This window comes from Lynx canadensis, chromosome B3, assembly GCF_007474595.2.
Source record: "Lynx canadensis isolate LIC74 chromosome B3, mLynCan4.pri.v2, whole genome shotgun sequence".
NCBI classification, from domain to species: domain Eukaryota; kingdom Metazoa; phylum Chordata; class Mammalia; order Carnivora; family Felidae; genus Lynx; species Lynx canadensis.
This window is the reverse complement of record NC_044308.2, coordinates 120,201,474-120,225,596: the sequence shown is the minus strand read 5'-3', so window position 1 is coordinate 120,225,596 and position 24,123 is coordinate 120,201,474. Positions and strand designations below refer to the sequence as shown.

The following is a 24,123-nucleotide window of genomic DNA, read 5'->3' as shown; positions in this document are numbered from 1 at the left end:
TTGGCAGTGTGACCTTGGACAAATAACTTGACCTCCTCTGAGCTATAGGTCAGTCTCTAAAATGGGGGTAGACGGGGCACCCGGGGGGCTCAGTCGGTTAAGCATCCGACTTCGGCTTAGGTCATGATCTCACGGTTCGTGAATTCGAGCCCCGAGTCGGGCTCTGTGCTGACAGCTCGGGGCCTGGAGCCTGCTTTGGATTGTGGGTTTCCCTCTCTCTCTGCCCTTCCCATGCTCATGCTCTGTCTCTCTCTGTCTCTCAATAATAAAGAAATGTTTAAAAAAATAAATACATAAATAAATAAATAAAATGGGGCTAGCCGATGTTTATCTCCCTGAAATGTTATAAGATTAAATGAGGCATGTGGCAATCCTGCATACAGTTGGTGCTCAGCAAATGCTTCTGGAATGTGACGAGCAGCTAGCACCATTCATTTGGCACTTTCACTGCCACGGTGTGTTTTCGCTGGGCATATATCTTGCCTGCTAACTGGCTGACAATCCCTTGGAGGCAGGGAACTTGTCTGTTCCTTGCCATGCCTCACCCAGCTCTGCAGGCACTCTGGGCTGGAAATGAGGTGTGGGACACGCCATCCATCTTAAATGCCCGTGTGAGACCCGTGTCTTAGAAACTTCTTGAAAACTTACAGCCCAGCGTCGGTCTACCATCTCTTCCGAGGAGGCTCTCAGCTCTAGGAGTCTGACTCCCACCTGGAATGGCCATCCCCCTGCCTTAGATGATCAGAGCCCCCAGGTGGACACACAGCCCCACGCTGTCTACACCTATGACCCCAGATTTTCTCTCTGCTTGCTGCAAGCATGAGAAGAGACCCGTATATACCCCAGCATCAGAGAAAACCAGGGCCGAGTTAGCTAGTCTTCAGCTCCCACCAGAGAGACTGTGTCTGCTCCTTCCTGTGTGTCCCCCAGTGCTCCTAGCACAGTGCTGGGCATTTAGTACCTGCATGAAAATGCTTGTCAACGAATCAACGAGTGAGTGAAAGAATGAACAAATGAATGACTGAATGAACAAATGAACCGGAGCTAGCACAGCGCAGTGTTAAGAACAAATGCTTTGAAGTTAGCCTCGGGCTGGAATCTCAGCTCCACCACTTAGTTGCTGAGGGACCTGGGCAAGTAACTTAACCTCACCATGCCTTAGTTTCCCCATCTGTAGAAAGAAAATAATGAGGGTACCTACCTCATACAGTTACTGTGCCGACACAGAGATAACATACAGCACTCCACACCCTGCCCAACTTTACAAATGTTAGCAACGCCGTTAACTATCGCATGCTATAGAACAGAATGAGGCCCCCCGGTATTATTATTGTTATATATGGTTACAGTTATTATTTAGTAATGAACAAGTGATCCGGAACGCGGAGGCTGGAGACTACCAGCCTGGACTGATTAGCTTTCTGATCATGTCCCTTCACTGCCAGCAACCATTTTTGAGAAGCAGCAAAGGCCTAAGAGATGAGACTCAGGGGAGAAAGAACAAACACCCTGCTTGGCACCTTCCAAATGGAAGGTCGGGGACGTGCTCTGAGGGCGGGGGTGGGGGTGGGGGGTAGGCTCTGCTGGCCTTTGGGTGCAGAGCTGACCTCTGGTCCCTGGAGGCAGCAGCTCGGGGGTCGTGTTCAGTGGGGCTGAGGCCAGCCAGATGGGATGCAGGGCTGGAAGAGCCTCTGTCCACCGCTCACACGCGGGGCATGGCGCCGTCACCTACGTCGTTAGCATCCACCCTAGACAACTTTGGCAGCCACCAGGCCTTTGAAGCGGGGACCACTTCGCAGTCCTGGGCCATCTGGGCCAATAAGCACCAGCGTCTGACCTGGTAGAGGGGAGCCGGCTCCTCCCACCTTCTCTGGCAGTCAGGGATCTGGGTGGGCCGGACCTGCTCCCCGCTGCCCTTGGTTATCTTGGTTCAGGGAAAGGGCACTGGATGGAAGGCAGGCCAGAACAGGGGGTTGCGGCTGCTTGGGCAGACAGCCAGCAGGCACACACTGATTCCGCGGGCTTTGGTGACGACACACGTCTCCTGGCCCACGAGTGCACAAGCCCGCTCCGAAGGACGAGACAGGTGCCCCGCCCTGGCCAGCTGCCCTGCTCACCCGCTGCAGGAACTCCGTCCGCTCCTTCTTCTTGTTCCGGCATCGGGCTGCCGCCACTTTGTTCTTCTCCCGGCGCCTTTTCCTTCGCTCCTCTTCTTCATCTAGCTGTGAGGGCACAGAGCCGCGGATTAGACATCCAGGCGGGCCTGGAGCACCGCTTCCCTCCTGACACAGACAGCAGATGGACAATGTCCCCCGCAGTGAGGGAGCCATCCCTGTCTGCCAGCCCACTGGCTTCCCTGCTGGTGGGTCGGAAACGCTTCCCAGCCTAGCCCACGGATCCTCTTAGAGCAGGTGGGCAAACCTGGGAGGGGTCGGTGTCCCAGGAGGGCCGGGCCGCCTGGGTTCTGCCAGAGTTCAGGAGGCACCAAGCCCGGCAAGTCTATTCACACGGAGGTGACACCCAGCGGGTGGTGACGGCCCTGTTCTCTTGCCCAGCCCAAGCCTTCTGGGCACTATTTTCCAGGCCAGTGGTTCCCAGGCACTCCTTTAAAAAATGCCTTGGGCATGGACATAGATTTCACATTCTACCCCCACACACTTCCGCCTCCCCGGGGTACCTTCGCCCTGCCTCTTGGTCCTTCCAGACGCTCTGATCTACCTCCTGGTGCTAGTAAACAGCCCCCCCCCCCCGCCCCCCTATCTCTCCTCACCCGGGTTTGGTCCTTTTCGCTGCTTCTGCAGGTTGTCCCCCACGATACCCCCCCTGTATCCCAGGGTGCCAGGGCTCCCCCAAGTGCCCTGCATGGACACAAGCAGAGGGGCCTCCCGAGTCTCCGGGTTTGCTTGCTTCTCCCCCAGGATACATTAGAAAATTCACCACGCATAAAATAGGGCCCATTAAGTGGGAAGGGAGAAACTCACTGCCCACCAGCCCTGACCCCAGCAGGATCACTTTGCGGTGGTGCCTCTTGCTGTCTGTTAGCTACCAGGAGAATCCGGAGGACACACAGGACCAGCTGGGGCGGGGGACAGCCTGGAGTCAGAGGCCACTAGAGAAGTCACTGGATTGCCCTGGCCTTGCCAACTCTCTCACTTCTTGAGCCAGTGGGGGTGAATCTGGCAGCCTGAGGCCTGGAACAAGGTCTCAGCTGAGAGGGCTCCAGGCCAGGAAAATAAACACCCTCTCTGTGCACTCCCAGCATGCTCTAGGAGCTTAGGACCGAGGGCCTGGCCGGAGACCAGCACCCACGGCCATCGGCACAGGTCCTGGTAACACAACCTTCTCCCTCTCCACCACCTCTGAGTTTCTCCCTGACCCGCCCCACCCCTCCTGGGAGGCTGGCTGGAGAGGCAGCTTGTCAACACGGCCACACCCAAGCACCTCCCGGCCCCTTGGCCTCCCTTGAAATAGAACCAGAAGTGACAGCACCTCTGGCTGACCCGTATCTGGGAAAATAGAAACCTGGACAAAATTGATTCCACCCAACCTCAACCTCACCCCCACCAGGGCCGAGGTAACCGTGACGACAGGCAGAGGGAAGGAACTGGAGGAAGTGGCCGGCAGTGCAATCTCCCCTCGGCCAGGAGGGTTTGCCCACAAACTGCCAAGGTGATGTGTGCAACCTGGGCACTGCCGGGCTCACGGGGCCCGGAGCAACCCCGGCTTCTGGCAGAGCAGCCGTTTCCTGGGAGACGCCACCTCTGTCTTCCGAGACCCAGCTCCCCGCCCCAGCCCTGCACAAAGCCGCGGGCAAACGGAAGCTGCGCCATCCGGCTGCGGATGCGAAGAGGCTCAACTGGGCCAGGCCGATGGCCGCGCTGGGGGCTCTCCAGCCCCCCTGTCCAGCCTTATCCGTCCCCTCCAGCCATCGCCTTCTCCCCACATATCTCCCCCTTCTCCGAGCCAGCTGGGCCCTCCTGAGATAACCTTCCTCTCCTCCTTGGGAGACTCTTATTCAACCTTCGAGAGCAAATGTCACCTCCTCCAGGAAGGCACTTTTGACTCCCCAGACAGAATCGGCTGCTTTTCCTGTGCTGCTACAGGACTTTGAGTCCCCTGCTTTCAGGGTCTCTATCGTATCCCATCATAGTTCTCTGTGTATGCAGGTATCTGTGTTCCCTGCTGAAGGACGGGGGACCCGAGCATCGCCAACACCTGGATAGCACTTAATAGGGGCTCAGCAAATGTCAGCCACATGAATGAGTGAAATAAACGATTCCAGGGAAAGGTGGCACAGGCTTAGATTCTGTGATTATAAAAGCAAGCTATTGCCTAGGTTTGCCTCTGCATAAGCTTTTCCCCAGTGCCAATAAGGGGCCTTTGCTGCCAGGGATGGTCTCTTCTGTCTGTCTGCAGGAGCCCAGCAAAGCGTGGGGGTTGCATCCTGTCTTCCCCAGAAGCACAATGACCAAAGACAGAGTCGCGGCCGGGGGCAGGCCCCCCGGTGGCTGTGGCAGGTCCGCACGAATCTCGAACAGGCACGGACACACTCCAGGCTGTGCACTGAAGCCTAAACACCCACTAAAGTTCCACAGCCACCAGCGGCTTCCACGCCCGTCCCCAGGCCTCTCCTGCCCCCACGCTCCACCTCAGCTGACATCTCCCAATAAGGCAAGAAATGGCCCCAAAGCCCCATTACCACACCTTCCCCACTGACACTGTGCTACATGTTCCCCAAATCCTCCCGCCGCCACGTAAGAGCCGCCTGAGGAGTTCTGGAAACCAGCTGCTGGAGTCCCGCCAGAAAGAAGAGGGGGGCTGGGCAGTGCCCCTCAGCCCTCTCATCCCCACGGGCCAGCTGTGGCCCAGGCCTGGGCGCTCTGTGTCCCCTGCCTGGGACCCCCCCCGGTCCCCCCCCCACCACCACCACTAGCCTCCTCCAGTTCCTTCTCTCACCACAGTCCCAAGGCTGCTGCCCCCGCTCCTTGACGTTCCTGAGTCTCTAAAACATTTGGCCATGAGGGGGTGAGACGGCAGAGTGTTGTCGCCACACACAGCGGGGACGTCTAAAACCGGAACCCCAAAATGGGGCATGATGATTTGTTGCTGCAGACGCAGTTGGAAGAACAAGAATGTTTGAGGAGGAGGCTGCTTGACGCCCAACACATTTAAAGACCCATGAGATGAAGGCCTGCTCTCAAACATAGCTCTGGCTCTGTTTTCCCCCAGTTCCCAGGAAGCCCTGGGGCAAAGCTGGCCGTGCACCGGGGTGAGGAGTGAGGGGGAGCTCTGTGCCACACTTCACATTGGAGGGATAGGCTAGGGGACTCACGGCCAAGGGGGGCCTCCGGTCGAGCAGTCCCTCCTCAGATGGCCTGTTCCCAAGGCCCTGCTTGTGAGCCCCCGGCCACAGCTGACTGGAGCAGGTGCGAACGGCTGACCAAGAGGGGCTGTGTTCACTGAACTTGGACCGCTGGACTGAGGGACCGGCGGCTTCAGCCACGTGTCCAGAGAAGCAGAGCAATCAGGCTGCGATGCTTGCAGATGGGCAGAAGAAACCAAAGACGGTGTGGCAGGAAGGAAACAAACCCTCAGCTACGGAGGGGAGTCAGAGAGACAAAAAGAAGGAATGGCAGACAGAGAGACAAGCAGGGCCTGGGCCAGGGTGCCGCCAGTGAGGTGCCCAGGACACGCACCTAAGGAGACACTCACTCCAGAGCTCACGCAGGGGCAGGGTCGGCACCCAAGACCGACTGCCTCCTTAAATGCTGTGCGCTGGGCGTCTGGCTCACCTCACCCTGGTCCAGGCCCTGAAAAACAGAGGACGCTCCAGGCTGAGAAGGTGAAGGCGGAGACAGAGAGGAAAGAGAGAGCAGAGAGAGACAAAGATGGGTGGAGAGAGACATAGAGGCGGCGCCATTAGAAAGAGAAACACACAGAGGCATGAACAGAGGTCAGTGGTTAAGACAGGCCAAGTGAACGTTGAAAGCACACACCGAGGAAGAAACTGTCTCAATCCTCCTGATTCCACCACTGGAGGGGCCTAGGATTCCTGCGCCTTGAGTTCGTGATGCATACCCCTGAGTCTATCCTGAAAAATTCCTCCTCTGGCCTGGAGGGAGTTTGAGAAGGTTTCTGCCTCTTGCAACTGAAAGATGCCCATGTCTCACAAAGAGCTTGAGCAAACAGAGGTGGTTGGTCTTGGTACGTATCCAGTTCTCTGGACTAGGGGTCTCAGCAGGTTAAATGGCTTCAGTGAGCCGAGGACAGTCCTATTACCCTCCCCACTTTTACACATGACCAAACTAAAGATATCAAGGCTGCGCAGAAGGTCAGTGGCAGCTTGAAATCCAGGCCTTTTGGCCCCAGGGCCCAAGAGCTTCCTGCTCTTTGAAGGGCTGCTGGCCTATGTGTGCCCCACACACATATGGTAATACGCCCCCTGTCCTTTCAGCTCTGGCCTGGTGATGGGATTGTAAGTAGCAACAGAAGCTTCTGACTCTGACGACAATGACCGTGTTGTTTTTCCCTATTCGGGTCTTTTAAAATAAAAACAATTTATTGCCCAAGTAACACTGAATGTGTAACATTAAAGCTGACTGGTTTACGGGGGCGGGGGAGGGGGCGCCTGGGTGGCTCTGTCGGTTAAGCATCCGACTCTTGGTTTTGGCTCAGGTCACGATCTCACGGTTTGTGGGATCCAGCCCCGCATCGGGCTCTGCACTGACAGTGCGGAGCCTGCTTGGGATTCTCTCTCTCCCTCTCTCTCTGCCCCTCCCCTGATCATGTGTATGTACTCTCTCTCTCTCTCTCTCTCTCTCTCTCTCTCTCTCTCAAAAATAAATAAACGCTTAAAAAAAAAGCTGACTGGTTTACGGGAGGGGCCTCCTCCACACCTCTCCTGCAGGCCACGTGGCTTTCACATGGTGGCAACCTCCTCCCAGATTTGATTTTGAATTCTGATATTTCACAAGCATTTCCAACAAGATATCTTGTGGGACCCACAAAGAGATAAGATGAGAAAGACTAATGATACTTGTTAACCCGAGGCACTGAAACTACGGACACTCTTACATGGACAAAGCAATATAAAGGCAAGAGCAATAAAGCTGGTGACAAGCAGAAGTTGGGGGAGGGGACCCAGAACAAACCCCCAGCACTCACCAGAGCAGAGAAGGTCTGAAAGGCTTTATCTTGCACTAAGGACCGCAGCAGGGACGCAGAGAACCAGGCTCAGCTGAGACACGTGGCATCAGGGTCATCAGCACGCACTTAGGGGTCTAAGAGGCCTATGTGGTCTGAGAGGAGCACCGACTGTGTGCTCCTGGGCAAGTCACTTGGCCTCTCTGAGCCTCTGTTCCCCACCTGCGTGGGGAAGGCACCGACCGAGCCCTGCCGCACAAGGCTGTAACAGGACTAAGTGCCAATCTTGAGCCTGGGACATAGGAAGCGTGCTGTAAGTGCCAGATCCTGGGCCCGCCTTCCCAGGTGAGGCAGAAAGCAAGCTTGGGGCACGCCCAGCCTCCCCCAAGGGCAGAATCTGGCACAGGAGACCTGGGCCAGAGGGCAGGCTGGGGGTGCCTCAAGGCACACGAGTTGTCAATGAGCAGGCCCGGAGCAACAGCAGCCAGGCAGCCTCAAAATCTAGCCCTGGCCAGGCCCACTAGGGTCCCCCCCGCCCCCCCCCAGGAGCCACACTGCACGGTGGAGCCACATTTCAACACCAGGGACCCATGAGCACCCTGGGAAGTAAACACCCAAATACCAAACATACCAGACATTCCCCCACATAAACACGGCTGCGCTGAGCCCCGGGGCTGCGGTTCCACACCACTCCCCTGTCCAGCCACGCATCAGCAAAGTAGGGCAGTCCAGGGGCGAGACGTCCACAAGCCAGCCGGGCCAGGCCTACAACCCCAAGGGGAAGAAGGAGGAAACCCCAGGGGCCTCTGTCCAACACCCCTCCTGCGCCCATGCACCCTGCAGGGGCCAGGCGTCCCCATCAGCATCTCCCTAGGGCTGAGCTGTTGGCAGCCGTTCCCCCTCTAGCCCTGTCTTCTCCGGCAAGCCCCCCCTCTCTAAACAACCATGGCCTGGACCTCAGCTGTGAAATACTGGGGCAGTTTCAGTGAGCAGCGGGCAGAGCTGTAAGACAAAATTCAAGCCAAATGGTCAGTCTAAGGCTCGAGTTGCAAACTCAAGTCACTTCCCAGGGCCAAGCAAGTAACGTTAGCAAGGGAAGGGGGCTGGATGGGGCTGTGGCCTGCAGAAGGGACCCTCCAGCCGGCCTCACTTGAGCAGCACAGACTCAGCATTGCCAAATCTTCCAAGTTTTCAAGCCTAGCTGAACATACGGGGTTTTAAGTAAAATCTCCCAATTTTTAATGTTGGCAACAAATTCCATCTTGGAAAGGACACTTCGTGGGCCACACATCTGTGGGCTGCACCAGCCCATGGGCGGCTGATTTATGACCCCAGCAAGTGACAGACCCTGGCGGGGTTGGTCATCAGACACCTAGTTCTAGTCACCTAGATGCCCTATTCTGTGACCGTGGGCCAATCAATTCATCTCTCCCGTCTTGTGGCTCATCTTTGATAAACACAATAGCTCCTACTTCTCACTAACCTTCAAACGCCCTTGCAAGGTGGGTATTAGGGGCTTCATTTTACAGTTGAGGAAACAAGGTGACGACATCTTTTCCCTTTTAAGGAGTTTCAGAAATAGTCACTTCACAGACTCTTAGAGCCAGAAAGGAGAATCCCCTAGGCCAACTCCTGGATTTTACACATGAGGAAACTGAGTCCTGGGAAGGAAGTGGATTGCTCCAAGGCTCACACTTGAGGGCAGGGCCTGGGTCACTGCTGAGTCAGCCTCCCTGGGCCTTTGGGCTCCACCTGACTTCCTCTTTCTGGAATTTTCTATGCTCTGGATGAACAGCACTAACCTCGTCTGTCCCCCTCCTACTTCTCTGACCTCTCCTTTTCTGTCTCTTGCCCAGGACCCTCTTCCTGTCCCTTTCAGGCCAATGTCTCCTGGGGTCCTATCCTTGACCTGCTGCTTTTCTTGCTCCATGGGTACTGCCTCTGGTTTATCATTTTCATCTACCTATGTGGTTTCAACTACCATTTATATATGAAAGCCAAACAGTTCTTTATGATCAGGACAAAACATCCAGCTGCCAGCTGGATGTTCAGTCTGGATGTCCCTCAGCCCTTCAAAGTCTTTATCCTCAACTGGCTACTTCCTGTCTATTCTCCACCCCAGGCTGGCACCACCCGTTCACTGGACTTAGACACGCAGCCCTCCCCCAACCTGTCCTTCTCTTTATCTCTTATTTTGACTCTTCAGGCCATCCAATTCTACATCCTAAATCCTCCTCATATCTGCTCCCCACTCGCCATCCCCATTCCAGGCTTCTTTCTACCTCCTGACCCTACATGACCATCCTCTATCTCAGCCATCGAAGGGATCTTTCTAAAACACAAACCTGATCCAGTTACTTACTCCTCATTACCCTCAGGAGAGAGGTCAAGCTCCTTCATGTGTCAAGCGAGGGTGCCTGTGACTTGGCCCCATGTGTTGTGGTCTTTGCTCCCGTCCATCCAACCCTACACTCCATGTTCCTGCAACCCTGAGCCTCTCATATCCCACACTTACTTGGCCACATGCCTTTGCCCCTGCTGTTTCCTTGGCTTGCTCTCCCCCTCTGCATTCAGCTCAAGCATCACCACCTACAGGAAGGCCTCCGTGGTTCTCATCGCTTCCAGGCTGGGGAGGTGTCCCTTTGCTCTGGGCTCCCATAGAACTCTGAGCTTATCTTGGCCCCCACTGTGCTGTATTGCTGTATTCTGTCCTCAGTTTATGCCCCCTCCACTAAACTGGGAGTTCCATGAGAGCAGAAATCTGTGTCTTGTTGATTTTTTTAATTGTTTTTAATGTTTATTTATTTTTGAGAGAGAGAGAGAGAGAGAGAGAGAGAGAGAGAGAGATCATAAGGGCAGAGAGAGAGGGAGACAGAATCCAAAGCAGGCTTCAGGTTCCATGCTGTCAGCCCAGAGCCTGATGCGGGCTCAAACTCACGAACCGTGAGATCATGACCTGAGCTGAAGTCAGACACTTAACCAACTGAGCCACCCGGAGTGCTCAATAAATGTGTGCTAGAGGGAGGCCTGATCCACAGAGCTGGTGACCTGGGCAAGACTCCTGACTCCCAGCCTGGTGCTCTTTTGACTTCACTCGAGATGCCCCCCAAGGCCAGGGTATGATCAAACACATTCCCCTATGAACAAACCCACGTAGTGGGAGCCGTGCTCACTCAAAGCATCACACCAGCCCAGCCAACCACTGGGTGAAGGCTCTGAACAACAGCTGCCAGAGGCAATGGCTTCACCTGCCAAGATGATTCACTCAGCTCTGGTGACTGGGGGCACAGGTGGGTGGGCAGTTGCTCAGTGCACTCAGCATCTACAGGAAATGGTGGGGAGTGGTAGGGCGGTAAGCCAAGCCCCATCCTGAGGTTCCGGAACTGAGAAGACGTAGAGATCCCAGCACCTTGCGGCATCCACAGGCCAGGAAGCTCAAGTTCAGAGAAGAGGAGTAAGTCGGCCTTGGTCCCTGGTCAGATGGTGGCAGGACCAATCCGAATACCACTGCTTCCTGGAACACCTTCTAGAAGCAGGGGACGTGTTCTTTATGAACTGAAAGCTTGATGCAGTTGCCATTGTCGGGCATCAGAACCTCCCGGGGTGGGTGGGGGGCGGTGGGGAGGGCGGGTGGAGGGGGGTGGGGAGGGCGGGAATCTATCTGAACCAACTTCTCTGTCTCCACACATCTCAGCAAGACAAAGCATTCCTGTGACCTTGGCCCTCCCAGCCCCCCTGTCCTCAGTAAGAACCTTTTCCTGCGTTAAGAGAACCCATAAAACAATAGGCTGCTGAGGCATAGGGCTGGTTTATATGAGCAGAATAGGGAAGGGCCATTCTCTCAGAAAGCAGTGGAGAACAGCCGTTTCCACTGCTAAGAAAAGACAGCATTGTGTTTGGAACAAAGCCTGAAAAAGCCGGCTGGGCAGGGTGACACCCATTTCTGTATGGTCCTGCTAAGGAAGGAGTGAACACTGTTACTGCGAAAGCGAGGCCAGGAGACGTAGGAAAAAGCACCTTGGCCAGGACGGAAAGTCTAACGTTGAAGAGAAAAGGGCTGATGATTGCCGGGAAATCCTTTTGCTGGAGAAGAGCTATTTGGAGAATGATGGCTTTTGTTGAAATATGTCTATTTCAGGCCTGTTTCATATTTATGGTTTGGTGAGGTTTAGTTTCCCACTAGGCAATCAGTCAATTTTCTTGCCCAATTGACATTTGATTCAAAAGATGAGAAAGGGAGAGGAATAGTGGCCCCCACAAGGCTCTCCCCACCTCTAAAAGACTGGTAAGAAGCAGAAGATATCTGGGAAGGGAAATCAATTTTCTCAAAAAGAGTTAATAATTCTTTAACAATAGCAGTGTAATATGCCTTGATTACACCGGGGCAAAAGAAAAAAAAAATCAAAACAAAACAAAACACCAAAAGACAAGAGATCCTGCAAAATGACTATCTACAACTAAATGAAAATGCAGTTGTTGCAAAGAATATTCATGAACAGGGCTGTTCTAAAAGTCCCGAGTTGGCCAAAGTAGAAGAACATTTCAAGTGCCATCATCCTATTAAAGCCTTGAAAGTCATTTGTCTTTCATCATGAAGGTGAAAAACAAGGTCTTTGGCTTAATTATTCTCCACCAGTGCAGTTCAGTTTAATCTGTATGCCGGGTGTGCAGCTAAAACACAGATTTCAGCCAATTTCTTTCAGGCATAAGGCACAGATAACAGACAAATCGCTGAGCAGAACGGCGACCTCTATTTCGTGGGTACTGAACTCCCACTAATAAAAATCCCACCCAGGTGACACGGCCAGATGAATTCACAGCCAGGGATACCTGGCCTGGAGGACGGAAGGGTTTCACCATGAGTGATTTATGTAATGAAATGGAAGCAATAAAATTTGAGAGATGGGGAAGGGAAGGCTTTGCAACTCCCAGGCAGGTGGAGGTGTGGGTGGGGGTGGGGTGGAGGTGGAGAGCTCCCCCCCACCCAAGTTCTCAGACCAGGGCGGCTGAGAACTCCAGCCAGCTACGGTGATGAATAGCTTATCTGATTCTCCCTTCAAAAAACTATAAAGGAACCGGCCTATTGACAAGCTCCGCAGCTTAATTAATTGGGAAGTCCCTTAGGGTGTGAATGCTGGCAGCCGGGAGGATCTCAATACCTGGAAATAACTGGTTTGGAAATGTTTGCTGACTCAGATTGCAACCTTGCCTTACACAGAGTCAAGTACCACACACATTACTTAATAGCTGATGGCATGCAGCTCCGTCCAGAAAGTTTGAGATAGGTTTGGGAAAAAACGTGGTTTTAGACCCCTCATAGGTATTCTCAGAGAGAATCATTGCCAGTCAGGGCTGGAAGGGATTTTGCAGATCATCCAGACTTGCCGAGAGCATCGGAATAGCCTGGAGGGCTTGTTACATCCCAGATTTCTGGACTCCGCCCTCTAGAGCATCCGCTTCAGTAGTCTCAGGGTGACACCCAAGACCTTGCACTTCTAAGGTGCTCCCAGATGCTGCTGCCACTGCTCTGCAGACCCCGCTTTGGTATACACCAAAGTAAACCAGTGGATTTCAGATCGGTTTCAGCAGCAGGAGTCTATTGTTCAAATGATACCACAATATACTAAACAGATAAAGGTGGTACGTTATTAAGGGGTTCCCATGGTATCACAGCCTTATTAGAGCCATAGGCGTGCTGTGCTTGGTTTAAACCTTTAACTCAGAGGTTATAGAGAACAGTTTCTGACAGCCTCAGGATCCAAATTATTCCCATCTCGTGTTTTCCTCATACACAGTAGTTACAAATGGTGTGTGTGTGTGTGTGTGTGTGTGTGTGTGTGTGTGTGTGAATATGTACATATGTCTATAACATTTTATCAGCTTGCCCTGCACTCTCAGGATGTCTATCAGTTAAAGAAAAGTAGCAGAAAAGGCTTTGTTCTGAAGTCTACCCAAAATAGATTGACCTGGCCATAGGCATCACCCTGGAAGTGCTCCCCAAGGTGTTAGATTTGATAACTAATAGGTAGGAGCATGTGTGTGGATCTTGCTTTAAAAAAAAAAAAACACAGAATAAAATTATACTTGAAACATGACTTAGCCTCTCTGAGCCTCAGTTGTCTCACAACTAGTAGCATTCATAACACCTACCTGTATGGTTATTAAACAGATCAAGAGATAATGTCTACAAACACAGTTTGCAAACTATAAAGTGCATTGCTCGCATGAGTCTTCTATCCTGAACCCAGATGTCCTCAGTCCTTCAAAGACCTGGGCCAGTTTAGACGGTACCAAAGGTTTCAACCAATGGCTGAAAGCTAGAAACACCTGCTGGCCCCACCCAGACCAGCTGAATCAGAATCTCTGGGCTCCACATCAATATTTTTTTAAACACTCTCCAGAGGACTCTAATGAGTAGCCAGGATTACTCCATATTTCCTCCTGAGTTCCATACAAAATCCTGCCAGATTGCTCTCATTGCTTCTGGATGGCCACTAGCAATAAAAAGGAAAGAGGAGAAAATGTCCCTAACCAGATCCTGACTTTTTCATTACCGCTGGCTTAAAAGGGGGTTTTAATCACTATAGCTACTGATTCTGGAGCCCTGATACATGCCGGGTGATTTACATGATTATGCCTTTGAATCCTCTCCACACTTATGTGATGTAGATATTCTTCTTCCCCGTTTTAAAAACAGCTTTATTGAGATAAAATTCACACTTGCGCCCTCTTAAAGTACACAACTCAGTGGCTTTTAGTATATTCGCAAAGTTGTGCGACTATCACCACAATAAATTTCAGAGCATTTTCACTACCTCCAAAAGAAAGCCCACACCCCTTAGTGGACCCCTCCACCTCTCCCATCTGCCCTAGCCCCAGTCACCAGGGAAGTGGTTCTCCTTCCTGTCTCTACGAATTTGCCTTTTCTAGACATTTCATATCAATGGAATCCTGCAGTATGTCCTCCTTTGTAAATGGCTTCTTTCATGAAACATGTTTTCAAGGTTCATCCATGTTGTAGCCAAGTACCAGCATTTCATTCCTTTTTATGGCCAAATAATATTCCACTGTATACATATATCATATTTCATTTACCCATTCATCAATCGATAGACATTTGGGTTGTTTCCACTTTTGAGATATTATGAATAATACTGCTGTGAGCATTCATGTCCAAGTTTTTGCATGGACATGTGCTCCTTTCTATTGGGTATATGTCTGGGAGTGGAATTAGCCTTTGGAGGACTGTTTTCTAAACTGGTTGCACCATTTTAGATTTCCACCAGGAGTGTATGAGGATTACAACTTCTCCACATTGTCACCAATACTTATTATTTTTCTTTTCTATAACAGTCATCCTAGTGGGTATCTCAGTGGTTTTGATTTGCGTTTCTTTGATGGCTACTGATGTTGAGCATCTTTCCATATGCTTTTTAGCCATTCATAGATCTTCTCTGGAGAAATGTGCATTGCCCATTTTTATTATTGACTTGTAATAGTTCTTTATATAGTCTATGAGTCCCTTATCAGATCTATAATGTGCAAAAATTTGCTGTCATTCTGTGGGCTGTATTTTGACTTTGTGTCCTTTGAAGCACAGAAGTTTTTAATTTTGATGATGTCAAATTTATCTACTTTTTATTTTGTGGCTTGTGGTTTTAGTGTCCTATCTAAGAAATCATTGCTCATGAAGATTATCAGCTGCTTTCTTCTAAGAGTTTTATAATATTAGCTCTTATATCAAGTTTTGGATCCATTTTGAGTTCATTTTTGTATATGGTGTGAGATAGGGGGTCTGTCTCCCTCATTTTCACAAGGGAGGAAACAGAAGCTTAAATGTCTAGTAAACTCTTCAGAGCCAAAGTGTTCCAATGCAGCACTCCTGCTTTGCCACATGCTTCCAAAGAGCCCAAGTATTTTATTGGCTGGGGGAGGGACAGGAAGGAGGCCATGGAAGTAAACTCTGCAGGAGCTTCCCACCCAGAACATGCACAGGCACTGTGCTTAGCAAAGGGGAACCCCGCAGCCACAGTCATGGAGCAAAGCACAACGGGCCCCAGCCTCAAGGGGTCGCTAAACCCAGACGAGGCCCGCCACTTGACTCCCAGCACCTCTACAGCTGGCCAGAATCTGCCTGTAAGCCCCAGGTCTCAGAGCTCCAACATCAGGTCAAGTTGTCTTCTGCCTTGGGGCACAGAAAGGAGAGAGGCTTGGCTCGTGCCAGAGTGGCTCAGCCAGCGGAGCTCACCAGTGAGATGACCCGGTTTCCCAACTCTGAGTCCATGCCGGGGACCTGGGGACACCAAAGGGAGATGGCCAGCATTGACAGAAGAGGCCACTTTGTATGGCTGCTAAAAAACTGATGGTTCACAGGAATCTAGCAATGACCTTAACACCACAGGAAACAAGATAAGGGGTCACACAAAGCAGCTTAGGGGAAAACAGAGGGTTGAAGGGCAATGGTAACTAAAAATTTGGCTGCACGCACAACCAGAAACAGGTCTGCTGGCTTCCCTGAAACCCGGATCAAAGGCACAACACACTGGAAAGGCCAATGCTGTCAGAATTTGCAGTGTGATTCACAACACACAAACTCAGCCCCTAGAAAAGGCAATTTACCATCATATCATGCTGGAGTCAAGGTCATCTTTTTACACAGTGCCTCACTTAATCTTCATGATGCAACGCGATGAGTGTCAGTTTCCTCCTTTGATAGATGAGGAAACTGACGCTCAGAAAGATAGCTGACTTACTTGTCCAAGGTCATGGTGGGAGTGAGCGAAGAAGAACCCAGATTTTGAACCCAGAAGCTTGAACCCCAGTCCAGAGCTCTTCCCAGGCCCCAGACATACCCCCTCTGGTTAGGAAGCTAGGTTGATGCCCTGCACCCCTGACACCTGGGGTCTCTAGACATTCAGGCCACTCACCGCCTCCACGGGCAAAATACCCTCAAGGGAATGAAAGCCCAAGGAACGGTGTTGGAATCAACTGTAAAAACTAACTTCAATAACTGTCACGTTGGAAAAGTGAACCACATTCATGTCTCACATTTGTTGTGTATCTCATTGAGTGCCAGGCATTATGCAAGACCTTTTACCTGCATTAGTTCATTTAACCATCCCATCAGCCCTAAGAGGTACGAATATTATCCCCACCTTAAGACAGAGAATCTAAGAAGGCAGCACAGGACTCCCTGAACTTTGTAGAGGCGTCTGATTTCCAAGAACACACAGATCCAGCCATGTCCCCACCACCATGTCTCTAAGGGGCCCTGTCCTCGAACGACAGTGGATGTGACCAGCCTATGATGTTAAATAAGAGTGTCACAAGGCTTGTGAAGGCTTGGGGGTACCACATCAAGTAAGACTCAGTAACACGGGGGCCAAGGTTAAATACACCTAGAGCTGCCTTTAGGGATCACTCACTCTCCCTCAAATTAAACTATTAAAGGAAATTTAAAAAAGCTAACAGCTTTTGAAAATGCGCTAAGAAAGTGACGGAACTAAAGTGGAAACTCAGTCTTTCAAAGATGAGCTGGGAGATTCTGTTCCAAGAAGGGACAGATTGGATCTCTCTGCCAAACAAGTATGAGACAGAAAAAGTGTCTGAGTCAGGGGGAAGAAGGCCAATGCTATTTCAAAGAGTCACAAATTAAAAACCAATTATGCAAAGCTTGCTAAAAAATGTCAGTGGGCTGCCTTTATGTTTTAAATCACTAAAAACACAAGCATGCTTACGCCAACATTTACCCAGCACATCAGATGATTTGGGGCAACTTTGTATGCTCAGGCTAAACATGGACGAACGTTTTGGTGAACAAACTCTGGGGCGACCACCCGTGGCTGAGAATGAGCACATCTTCCACGACCACCCTACAGTCCACGGACTCCAATTCACAGTTCATCAAAGGAAGGGGCTCCTGGGTGGCTCAGTCGGTTGAGCGTCCGACTTCAGCTCAGGTCATGATCTCAAGGTCTGTGGGTTCGAGCCCCGCGTCGGGCGAGGTGCTGACAGCTCAGAGCCTGGAGACTGCTTCGATCCTGTGTGTCTCTCTCTCTCTGCCCCTCCCCTGCTCTCACTTTGTCTCACTCTGTCTCTCAACAATAAATAAATGTAAAAAAAAAAAATTTTTAACACAGTTCATCAAAGGTGAAAAACCCTAAATGTTCTTTAGGGCCCCCAGAGAAGCTGGAAAATGACCAGTGTGAAAGTCACAAATGCCTAAGCCTCTCCTGCTCTGAAGATGACAAGGACACAGACCCAGTCAGCATGGAATCTGTGCTGGAAAGGCAGTCCGTGACGGGATATGCACACTGATTCCTCCAGGTGAAGCCCTCGGAATGCTCCCTGAAAAGGATTGGCAGAGCTTGAGGAGAGGTATTAAACAGTGAAAATCAGGTTCCCAAATGCAGCCCAGGAATCTCTGAGCCTACAAAATACACAGATTCCCTGGACTCCGCCCTCATAGTTTCTGAGTGCATGGGCCCCGGGGGTGGGGTCTAGAAATCTGTATTTATAAAAAGTTTTCCATGCGGTTTTGATGATTAACCAAGTTTGTGGAATAGTTGGTTTGATGTTCATTGTATTTTTTTCTTTTCTGCCTGAAGTTGCTTGAGTTCAGAAATAGAAAAACAAATGGACGACGCTCAGAGATAAGAATTAGGAGATGCAGAAATCAAGGGACAGAAAGTTTAAGTGACTTGCAAAGTTGGCATAGCTGATTAGTGTTTAAACCAACAAGCATGTATCAAACATACAGTCTGGGGGCACCTGGGTGGCTCCGTCGGTTAAACGTCTGACTTCGGCTCAGGTCATGATCTCACGGTTTGGGAGACTGAGCCCCGCGTCGGGCTCTGTGCTGACAGCTCAGAGCCTGGAGCCTGCTTTGGATTCTGTGTCTCCCTCTCTCTGTGCCCCTCCCCCACTTGCTCTCTCTCTCTCTCTCTCTCTCTCTCTCAAAAATAGTGAATAAACATTAAAAAAATTAAAAAAAAACATACAATCTGTGCAAGGCATACTGCACAGTCTGGTGGAAATAAAAGGAAACATAAGATGTCATCTCTGTCTTTGGGACCTAAACACAGGACACGCACGCAAAAGCAGGCTGTGTGTGAGGCAACAGGGAGTGGTGGGGACTGCAGCAAGCTAGTGCAAATACAGTGAGCACTTGCTACTCAGCTCCAGCTTCTCGGTGCATATAAGGGTGTGGGCCTAGAGTGGCCAGATATTCTGGTTTTTTTAAAGGAGCCAGAAAGTCCACATTTCCTGGCTTTTAAATATAGCAACTCATTCAATTCAAAAAAAAAAAAAAAAAAGCCAGAAAGAAAACCGCACTGTTAGGGGCCAAACGAGATTCATCTGTAGGCTGACTCCTGCCCATGGAATGACACTTTGCAGACTCTTTCCTAAAAGGTTATCCAATCCAACCTCCCTTGAACTTGAGTCCTCTCTAGAGCCCTGCAGAGTGGCAAAGAGGGTAAGGGATCCCATCTAGCAGGTGGTTAAGTGAGTGCTTGGTGTGTGTGTGTGTGTGTGTGTGTGTGTGTGCACGCGTGCGTGCACAAGGGTGGGGTTTCTGGCCTCCCTGCCTTCCCTACTAAAAATGCATTCCAGGTGCAGAGGCAGGGTGTGGCCACAGCAGCGCACTCAGAGATGCCCTGGGATGGGCCAAGATCTTCAGGCCAGTAGGGTCTGGGGGGTTGAAGAGTTTGGCTGGGAGGGGCTACAGAACGGAAAGTAAAAGAAGGAAAACTCTGGAGAAAGCTAGAGAGCACACTGTCTTGAAATGGAACATAGGAAAGGAAAGGCGAGGAAGAAGCATCGGTTCTAAACATCCCATAACCCAGAAGGCGACATCCCCAGATCCCCCAGCCAGACATCAGAATGAGCCCTCTGGCCACTCTCCATCTGCTTGCTCCGCTGAGTTTCTCTTCACAATACTCACCACTACCTGACCTTTTGTATTATATATGACTTTGCTTATGTGCATTTCCGGATGCCCCCCACTATGCTATACAGCTCCAAGAGAAGGGGCTTTGTTTATGGTTCAGTTCCTAGTGCCTGGCACATAGTAGTTGCTTAGCAAATATCTGCTCAACAAATGGACTGCAGCCAAGCCCTTGGCACCGAAACAGTTTAACTTTTAAGTGTCAACCACATAATAATAACAACCTCGGCACAAAGCACTTTATCATTTACAAAACCTGTCCTTTAACTTAATTCCTCCAATTTTCTTTTACCAAACTGCTTCGTGTGTTTGGCCATGGCCAAGAGAACGCGGCCTCTGCAAGGTGGATTGCCTGAGAGCCAGCTCGGACAGAACCACCTGCACAGAGCAGCTAGGCCAGCCCTCTCCGGCCCCCCCCCCCCCCCCGCGGCCTGGGAGACGATGCGGCTGCAGAAGTGAGGAGCTCAGCAATAATTGGGCCATGTCATCAAAATGATCGAGTGTTCCGGGGCCAGGTTCATCCGGCCTCCCCAGCCCGACAGTGTGCTGATTAGAAGTGTGTAAGGAAGAGAGCTGGTGGGGGGCAACACAGCTCTGGCTCTAACGTCAGACTGCTGGGGCTGATTTCCAGCTGCATGCATGACCTTGGACCTCACTGAGTCTCGCCAACCTCATCCATATTTCGGGCATAAACCACAAAAGTAACAGTAATTACTTCAAAGGGTTCTTGTGCAGGTTCGATGAGATACTTCGCAAAAAGCACCCAGAACTGTGCCTGGTGCGCATCTCAGTGCAACCGGGACGGTGCCTTGTCAGCAGCAGTGTCACTACCACGTAACCATGTGACCCTGAATGACTTGACCTCCCCCCACCCCCACCTCCCGCACCTCAAATTCCTCTTCTTTAACCCGGTGGTCGGGATGGGGTAAGGAGGAATAAACAAGATCGTGTATGTTCAGCACTTAGCACAGGGCCTGGTGCATCTTAAATGCTTAATAATGGTGAGCTAGTATCTTATTATTAGCCAAGAAACTTCTACCAGTCTAAAATGCCAATGTGAGAATCCACCAAAGACAGTTTGCCATATGCAAATAAATCTGCGGGACCAAAGGTTCTCCAGCTGCGACTTTCTCTCCCCACCTGCTTTGTTCTCTAGTTGCTCTAAGAATGGCCCTCCCCCAACCTTCGGTCTGACCTAGGAAGCGTTTGGAGGTCAGTTCCCAGTGCAGGGCTGACCTCGCTCCGCGCCAGCTCAGTCTGCTCTGTTCCATCTGCCTCTTCGCCCCCACGATGCTGCAGTCTGACAGCGGGGGAGGGGACATGCAAATACGCCCTAAAAACGGCTTGTTATTTTCACGGCCGGGGTGGTGCGCGTTTGTGGATGCCTGTGATGCCTGTGAAGACCGCACGTCACTGTCAGGTACGGGGCATATGCCACCAATCTGGGGGAGGCTGTGAAATGTAAAAATACCCAACCCAAATAAAGCCCTTTTCCAAAGGAAAAGGAAAAGTTCCTCCAGCGCCCTTTGCAGAAAGGGAAGGGGCGGTAACTCGGCCTTGGGGCAAATCCCCGCTGGGCCAGCCCCTGAACCAAGCCACCTGGCTCTTCATTGGTCCCCCGGCCTCAGCGCCCCAGTGAAACGGCTCAGCTGCTGGTTTTAAATGGCACTTATACTGTGGAACGACCCAGAAACGGATGCTTTCAAGTTATGAGACTGGGAAAGTGAATAGCAAAAGACCAAAGACAAGGGCCCCCCATAAAGAAAACAGAACCTAAATAAGCCAGGAAGTGCTATTAACAGCACTGCTGATTTACAAAATCGACTCAGAAGAATATAATTACCGTCAACTTTCATCTGGTACTTAACAGTCTTTAATGGGCACCTACAATGCACCAAATGCAGGTGTCTCTGGTGCAAATGTCTACAGCGGGGGGCCAAGCAGTTAAGGTAAATGAAGGCAGCTGGTGGTAACAAAAGCAAAACCAACAGTGTAAACAAAATCAAGAACAATAGGGAGGTGTGGGGGTCTGTGGCAAACGGAGGGAAGGAGAGGGGAGGAGAGGGGAGGGGAGGGGTGAGGCGGGGCTTTCCATTCCATGTAGCTGTTGCCATGCCAGAACGGGGTACAGTGTGACCAGATCTCCCAATTTTTTAATCAAAGATTAAAATCCAAATTTTCAAGTGAAATGTTGGTTCAAGTTTCTTTTAAAACACTGCACGGGCCAAATAAAACACCTCCGAGAGCCAGATACAGCCCGCAAATGGCCAGTTTGCCCCTGCTGACCAAGCCCCCAGCAGCCCCTCTTTGCAATTTTTATGGTACTCGTGGGGATGGCGGGGGGAGCAGAGCAGTAGCTGTATAAGAAACCCAAGGCAGTACCCGGACACCTTTCCCCACTCAAGAATCCCCCTCTCCGGAAAGGCCAGCCCTCAGCTCCAGGCTACAGGATGGAATCACATCCAGGCGCCCCTCTGCTTACGAATGAGCACCTATGCTTAGCAGCTTCCGTGCCAACCCCACCCTGCCCCTACCCCCTCTCCACCTCCCGCCACCCGCTCTTTCTCGCTTCCAGGTTGGCAGCCATTCTGTCCGATTTCTCTGCAGAAATGGCACAGGTTGGGGACCTCACTGGGGCAGGTCTTTGGACAAACTGCCAGCCCTGGGGAAGTGGCTGGGGGCGTGCACAGCACTGATGCTCACCCACGCTGGGGACTTCTGCTTCTCACCAGTCCCCAGGGAAATGCTGCTCTTCTGGAAGGAAAGGCTCATGGGAGCTGCAGCCTCAAGGGACCTGGGGAGGGAGTGCTTCACACGCGGGTCCTCTGCAAACACCATTTAAGGCGCATGATGCTGAGTGACCGAGGCCATGCCCATCTCTGGCAGCTGCTTTGGGAAGGGCCGCCACACCACCCTTCCCCAAGTGCCTATGTTCAACTCCAGCCTAGGGCCAAGAGGAGTAGAGACAACGATGTGACCGACAACAATAATTTTTAAAGCTAATCCACGATTGGCATTCTCGTGTATCCTTTTCAAAGCATGTGCATGTTTCCCACGATCTCCCCTGACCCTCCCAACATCCCAGAGAGATTGCCAATATATTATTATTTATTATTGTTATTATCAATCGCCCTTCCTTTGCCCCTGCAACAAACAGACGCAGGTTCGGCATCCTGCCCTGGCCCAGAGCTTCCCAAATTTTAACATGTCCGTGAATCCTCCGGGGCGGGGGCAGGAAGCTTGTTAAAACACAGATTCTGATGTAGCAGTTCTGGAGTGGGGCCTGAGATGCTGCATCTCTAACAAGCTGCAGGGGGACATAGGACATACTGGTCCTCAGACCCCACACCGAACAGCAATGCTTCGGTCACTCAGCGAATGTTGGGGCTAGACCTGGGGCTCTGGCCCAGGCACCCCACCCTTGGATTCTGCCTGGGGGATTACAAGGCTCGCTCACCTCACTTTTCACGGGTTGGGGCCTCTTGCCCAGTTTCACCTCCAGAAAGTGCAAAGGGGCGATCATGGCCCCAATGTTGCGGATGTCGGCGTACTTCAGCTCCTCCGCTGTCAGGGCCGAGCTGGGGAGTCCGGTCAGGGGGCCGAGCCCTGGCAGAGAGCCTGCAGTCACGGAAGGGTCTGGAATCTGCCCAGGCATCATAGCAGGAGGAGTGGCAGCCCAGCCTGGAGTGGGTTCGAGAAGATCAGGACACGTGCTGTCAGCCAGGTGAGAGGTCCCATGAGGGGCTTAAGCCCCCATGCCTTGCCAGGCCCTCTTCCTTTCTTTCACTAATGTTCCTCTAAACCCCTTCCCCACCCAGTCATTCCTCCTACCCTTAAGTTCATTCTGTCACAGAGGGAAACACTGATCAGTTAACTCCCAGCAGCATTATTTTTGGCTCTGAAGGCAATGCTTAACCCAGGCATAGGTCACACTGATTCAGTATGTGCTATGTGCTCGGCACTGCGGTAATCCCATGAGACACAGTCAGACCCATTACGCAGAGGCAGAAGCCAAGGCTGAGAACGATAACTTGCTCAAGACCGTACACAGTTAAAACTGGGGTAGCTGGGATTTAAACCGCAGCATGCTGCCTCCAAGGAAAATGGATTATAACGGTGAGATTTCAAGCACCTTCGCACCTGTTTGAGAGGGAGCTATTTTTGGTCTGGCACGGTGCCTCCCCTCAAATCACACATCCCATTCTGCATACTTGTTAAGACACCCTGAATATGAAATGAAGCAAATCAGAGCTAAAGGTAAGTGTGTGTGTGAGTGTGTGCATGTGGCATCTATGAGGAAGATACTGAGGCGAAGAGATGAAATTCATTAGCGTGTGCTTTCTCAGTGGCACCCGGGACCAGAAAAGTCCTCCCCGGTCTCTTCGTTCTCAAAGCAAACACATACTGTGGCTCTGCCAGGCCCAGAAGGTGTGCAAGGGAAGAAAGATTCAGGCATGAAAGAAAGACATAACTTAGGTCAATACCAAGGGAATTCTCATTTCTTCCTTCTCTCTGCTGGGAGAAGGTTGCGAGTAAGAAACGGTCACTTCCGGGTGTGGATGGTAGTGAAGAAAGCATGTCTGCCAAGAAAGTCAGACTCATCTGGTCCCCCGTAGGGCTCGTATCCATCCATCCATCCATCCATCCATCCACCCATCCAATTGTTGACCACCTAGGAGCCAGGAGGCACTGAGAATATGCAGATCAAATGTGCACAGCCTTATAAATCACAAATCTGCTCCTAGACTCCAGGAAGAACCTCTCCCCCTTCCCAACCTCTGCATTGGGCTGTAAAATCAAAACCTCGACTGTCCTGGAAATCCTGGGGGAGCTTTGACCTATCTTTCCATCTCCATCAGTCTCTTCCCATGAAGAAGGAGGTATTTCTCGAGACAGGGGAGATGTGACATCCACTGCACGCACTTCTCTGTTGGCCACAATTCTCACGTGGCCACGCTGCCTTGGGCTCTCTGCCTCCCGCAAGAGTGGCCCTCGGGGATAACCCACGGTCGCTTGTTCCCATTCAGGTTGCC

At 51.4% G+C, this 24,123-nt stretch overlaps 1 protein-coding gene across 1 annotated transcript in view; it reads right to left on the bottom strand.

The window, feature by feature from the left end:
• The window catches only part of JDP2 (Jun dimerization protein 2), a 36,976-nt gene that overhangs the window by 5,285 nt on the left and 7,568 nt on the right, over nt 1–24,123 (bottom strand). The window contains exons 2-3 of the mRNA XM_030319604.1: nt 22,548–22,771; nt 2,118–2,222 (exon numbers count right to left, since the gene is read on the bottom strand). Coding sequence (XP_030175464.1) covers nt 2,118–2,222; nt 22,548–22,748 — 306 coding nt within the window. The 5' untranslated portion in view covers nt 22,749–22,771. The remainder of the gene's footprint in view (nt 1–2,117; nt 2,223–22,547; nt 22,772–24,123) is intronic.